Genomic DNA, 5368 nt, shown 5'->3' with positions numbered 1-5368 from the left:
CCTGCCTTCCTCCCCTCTCCCCCTCCCCCCCCGCAGTGACGTGGCAGTGGCTGATCCAGAGGCAGGGCGGGGTGGTGACCAGCAGCCTGGACCTGAGCGCCCTGGCCAAGGTGTCGGACGGCTACAGCCAGGGCAGCCTGGCGCAGGCGGTGAAGCTGGTGCTGACCGAGCGGCGGAGGCTGCAGCTGCCCAAGAAGCCCCTCTGGGCCGGGGAGCTCCTGCACATGCTGGCCAGGGCCGACCCCGTCTACCCGGAGGAGCAGGAGCTGCTGCAGGTATCGCCCCTCCCCTCCCTTCCCCTCCCCTCCCGGCCTCCCTTGTGAGGAGCCCCCGGTGGCTGGAGCGCGGCACTGCAGGCCGACTCTGCCTTCCTCCACTGCCGGCAGTTCGATCCTGACCGGCTCAGGCTCGGCTCTGCCTTCCACCGTCCCTCCGTGGTCGCCAAAACGAGGACCCGGATTGTTCGTTTGGGGGGCAAGTAACGCTGACTCTGCGCCCCGCGTTGAGGGGGCTGTAAAAGCCCTGCGGGGTGGTATACGGGCGGTCCTCGACTTACGACCGCGGTTCAACCTTCCGTGGCTAAGCGAGACATTTGTTAATGTGTTTTGTACGACCTTCCTTTCCACCGTCGCTAAGGGGATCCCCGCAGTTGATAAGCGAGTACACCCGGCGGCTAAGTGAAGCTGCCTTCCCCATTGATGGGGGAGGGGGTCGTAAAAGGGGACCACATGACTGCCCCCCCAGGACACGGTCGTGTTGAGTGTCTGAATTTTGACCACATGACCGCGGGGGATCCTGCGACGGTCATAACCGTGAAAGAGGGCCACGAGCTGCATTTTCGGTGCCGCCGTCGTCACTCTGAATGGTCCCTAAACGAAGCCCCCCACCCCACCCCTCAGGGCCCGTCCAGCCTCCCCGTAGCTGAAGGTCCCCCCCTCCCCGGTGTCTTTGAACAGGACTGGTACGAGAAAACTCCGCTGGGCCGGAGGAAGCTGGAGGCGGAGGAGGAGGCGGAGGCGGCGGCCGAGAGCAAGGAGAAGAAGCAGAAGAAGTGAAGCCCCCTTTTGGGGGGAGCTGGAAACGGGGGAGGGGGCGTGGGGGGCCAGTGCTGTGGAGGACAGAGGGGCGTCTGCCTGTGTGTAACACTTAAGAATGACCCTGGCCTGGTGCCCAGGACAAGGAACCCTAACCCTGCCCTTCTCCCTGGCGCTGCGCTGGCTTTGGGGGGGGTGAGGGTGGCTCTTTGGGGGGGTGTCCAAAAACTCAGGGCCCCCTCGAGCAGAGGGGACACAGAGGGGATGGAGGGGGGGTCCTGGGAAGAAAATAATTGCTCTCCACAGATCACAAACAGGCCTGGGGTTCCCCCTCCAGCTCTGCCCGGATTTGGGTGAAAGTGGGGGAGGGCCGTCTATTGGGAAATGGGGAGGGGGAGGCAGGCTGCTAACTAAAGGCAGAGCACGGGGTCTTTGGCTCCACCGATCGGGGTCACCTCCCTCCCCACATCCAGGCAGACGGGACGGAGCAGATCCCGAGGGCCCGTTTTGGTGGGGTGGGGGCACCAGGGAGGGGGGGCGGCCCTTGCGGGGAGCCCACGGACTCAATCCAGCCTCCCCACTGCCCACCAGAGCGAAGTCTGACCCCCCCCAGCTCCTGCACAGGGGTGTGTGGCTGGCGGGAGAGTCGCAGGATCCACTAAACCCCTACCAGGCTACAGGTGGGCAGGACCAGAGACGGCCTAGGCTGGCTCTTCCTTGTGAGACTTGGGGGGTGGCGTGTGGTGCCAAGGGGCGGGGCTAGGGACCCTTCACCGGAGCCCCTTCTAGCTCAGAGCCGGCCCCGAATCCAAGCACCCCTCCCCGTTGGGGGCGTCGGAAGCCTTTCTCTCCACCTGCCCATCAGGCCCCCCGAGGGTGGAGGCCGGGGCCTCGGAAAGCTGCCCAGCCCGTACCCCAGCGTTGCCCTCCGTAGCTGCCCAGCTGTGGGAAGGTGGTGCTGGGCAGCACGGTGCCAGTTTCCCCCTGGGACGAAGCCCCATTGGGAACCTGGAAGGACCGAAGGAAGGCAGGACGCAGCCTTCCCAAAAGAAGCGCCCGTTCTTGGCCTCGGGGCTCTGGATTCTGCCCCTTGTGCCAGGCAGGAGGCTCAGCTAGCCCAGGGATTTGCCTCCGGCCGGCTCCTCCTCACTGGACCCCATTCCCCCTCCGCAGAAACGGGATCCCTGCCCTGGAGTGATGCCACCTCCGGGGCCCAGAGTCCTGCCTTCCCGGTGGCCGTGCCCGCTCCCGGGAAGGAGCCTTCTTGCCCAGATTTTGCCCTGGCACATGGGCAGAGCGCCCAGCCGGCTGCTCCCTTCTCCCCTCCCGTCTGCTCCCCTTCTGATGTTGGGGAGCATCGCTGGGCCCGGAGGAGACCCCAGAAGTGCTGGAAGAAAGGCAGCGACGGGCTGGCTAGTAAATTTCTCTGCTGAAAAAATATCTCCTCTCTCCAAACAAGGGGGGGGAAAGGGTGATAATAATACAGTTGGAAGGGACCTTAGAGGTCATCCAGTCCAACCCCCTGCTCAGGCAGGAAGCCCTTTCAGACGACTGGCTGTCCAGTCTCCCGAAGGGCACCGGACTCGTGTGCCCTTTGGGCATCTCCCTCTTTCGGCGGGCCTGGCGTGTTCCCGTGTCTTTAAAGCCGGGGGGGGGTTGAGGGAGGGGGGACCATTCCCCACGGGTCTCCGTTGGGAAGGGGGAGAACGGGAGAGACTTCCCCGTCTAATTTCACTTAATTAATTGGATTTGGAGACGGCCAGATCCTCAGTGGTGTAACACAAACGACAACGGATGAGGGGAGGGAGGTTAGCCCCCCCCCCGTTTCCACCACAGGGCGGCTCTAGTCAGTTGCTCCACTCCGTAAACCATCATCCCTTTCTTTTCCAAAGAGAGGAAGTCAAGCTGTATTAGCAGCCCACAAGCCGAGCGGAGCAAGTTGACCCTTGCGGTGTCATCAGCCGCACCCTCCGGGAACCGCAGCCCCAATAGGAGTTCCCTCGGGAAGGGGTTCCGGCAGCAAGGGGGGCCAGAGGGGGGCAGCCTTTGGAGACGAGGCTGGGGTGGCATCTGTGGGTCACTCTTAGAGGGAGCTGGGGGGGCAAAAGCAATCTGTGGGGAAGGGTCTGGAGGGTGGCAGCAATCCTGTAGAAACCCCGCAGGGGGGGGGACTTTCAATCCACGCCAGCCAGCATTTCATCCCACTGGCCGGCCGCATTTCCTGGTGGTGGGGGTCCTGTCTGGAGCTTTTTCGGAGAGCCCGGGGGCCACCAGGAAAAATAATAAGCCCCCCCAGTCCCCCAAAGCAGCCTTTTGCCGGGAACTGTTGTCGGAGCACTCGAAGGAAAAAAAAGGGGCAAAGGCTGCGTGTTAGACTTCGGGGCTGTGCGGATGTGTGCGTTGGCATTATCCAGTTTCTGTAGCCTCCGTGATGGTGGGAATCACGCAACTCTCCCCAAAAGAAGCCGGAGACGCTGACGTCAGCTTTGTAGTCGCTTACATCAATAAATACATTTTAACCTTTTTGTGTTTGCGATAATCAGGAACCCGGGAGCATCGTAAAATGAACCTGACAGCACACACACACAGAAGACAAAAAAGGCACCAGGGGGGACGGGGGAGAGAGAATGGAAAGTCCCCCTTTCCACCCACAGCAGCCAAATCACAGCACAGGCTGCCTCGCGCACTCCCCAACCCATCAACCCCAGCTTTTGTGTCTTCCGGGCTGCCACGGTGCCCTTTGCCCTCCCAGCCGCTGAATCGAGCATCCCGCAGCCAGCGCAGCAATTCCAGCCACCCGGGGGGGGGGTCCTTGCAATCCCAAAAGGACACGAAACGATTACAAGCAAATTAAAAACGACAAACGACAAACGCCGAGAGAGGCCAGACAGTTGTCAGCGGGGCCCGAAGGCCTTCCGAGTCCCGGGTGGGGGAATGGCCGTCCGAGGCCCATTCGCGGGGCAGCATCCCTAGAAGGCAGAGCCGGCCCGGAGCGACAGGAAGCAGAGGTAACAATGGAAGATCTGGACCACTTTGCCCCACGTGGGACACCCGGTCCTTGGAGGGCAAAGAGACCCACCCACCGACCCACCTGCGGGGGACGACACCTGCCCGCTTTCCCCGTGGCAATGTACAAAAATGCCTCGGAGCCCCCAAAGCCGCTGCAGCTGCTCGGAGAGGGCACGGGTGCTGCCGGGCCGGCCGCCTTCCGGAGCGCCCGCCCTCTCCGCACAGAACAGCCAGTTGGGAGTGTCTTTTGTGACCACCTGGCCCCGGAAGGCCCGGGCCTCTCTCAGCCGGCGCCAGGGAGGGAGGCCCGGAGAGAGATTCCTGGCGGAGGAGGGACCGCTTGCCTGGAGCAACGGATCCCTTCCTCTTCTGGGGAATTCCCGCCCAGATGGGATCTACACAGCAGCTTTTCAATCGGAGCAGAGCTGGAAGGGACCTCGGAGGTCTTCTAGTCCAGCCCCCCCCCCCCGCTCAAGCAGGAGAACCTAGACCATCTCAAGACAAGGGACGGTCCAGCCTCTTCTTAAAAACCTCCAGGGATGGAGCGCCCACGGTTTCTGGTGGCCAGCAGTTCCGCTGGTCGATTGTCCTCCCTGTCAGGAAGTTTCTCCTTAATTCCAGGCGGCTTCTCTATTGAAAATCTGGCGGCGGCCTGGGATGTGGCCGCTGCCGCAGCATTGGACCGAGTCGTGCCTTTGCGGCCTCTGACCCGGCGCAGATCTCAATTGGCTCCCTGGTTTACCGAGGAGCTAAGAGAGATGAAGCGCCGGAAAAGACGCCTAGAGAGCAGTTGGAGGGCGAGCCAAACCGAATCCGATCGAGCACAGGTAAGGATGCAGGTTAGATCCTACCTAGTGGCGATGAGGGTGGCGAGGTCTACTACTCCACCCTCATTGCGTCATCAGATAATCGCCCGGCCACCCTCTTCAGGGTGACCCGCTCTCTCCTTCAGTTGAGGGAGGGAGGGGATCCCCTGGAGGGGAGGGCCGAGGATTTTGCTCAATATCTGTATGACAAAGTCGCTCGGATTCGAGAAGGCCTTGACTCTGACTGGGTGGCCCCGGGGGAGGAGACGGGAGCAGGTCTTGAGACTGTTATATGGGAGGAGTTTGACTCTGTGGCTCCCGAGGACGTGGACAGGATTCTGGGGAGGCTGAATGCAACCACATGTTTACTGGATCCGTGCCCCTCCTGGCTGGTACTGGCTGCCCGGGAGGGTACACGAGCCTGGCTCCAGGGAATTATAAACGCTTCTTTACGGGAGGGTGTCTTCCCCGTAGCCTTGAAGGAGGCGGTGGTGAGGCCCCTCCTTAAGAAGCCTTCCC

At 62.2% G+C, this 5368-nt stretch overlaps 1 protein-coding gene across 1 annotated transcript in view; it reads left to right on the top strand.

Annotated features, from left to right (window-relative positions):
* Positions 1-1055, top strand: part of LOC107300054 (IQ and AAA domain-containing protein 1-like) — a gene marked incomplete at its 5' end in the record, with an annotated part of 4573 nt that extends 3518 nt beyond the window's left edge. The window contains 2 exons of the mRNA XM_015829397.1: positions 37-275; positions 957-1055. Coding sequence (XP_015684883.1) covers positions 37-275; positions 957-1055 — 338 coding nt within the window. The remainder of the gene's footprint in view (positions 1-36; positions 276-956) is intronic.
* Positions 1056-5368: the final 4313 nt, after the last annotated feature.

This window comes from Protobothrops mucrosquamatus, unplaced genomic scaffold (genome assembly GCF_001527695.2).
Source record: "Protobothrops mucrosquamatus isolate PMUCROS unplaced genomic scaffold, P.Mucros_1.0 scaffold6032, whole genome shotgun sequence".
Classification (NCBI taxonomy): Eukaryota; Metazoa; Chordata; class Lepidosauria; order Squamata; family Viperidae; genus Protobothrops; species Protobothrops mucrosquamatus.
Note: the sequence above shows the minus strand (reverse complement) of the source record. Positions and strands in the feature narration are given on the sequence as shown.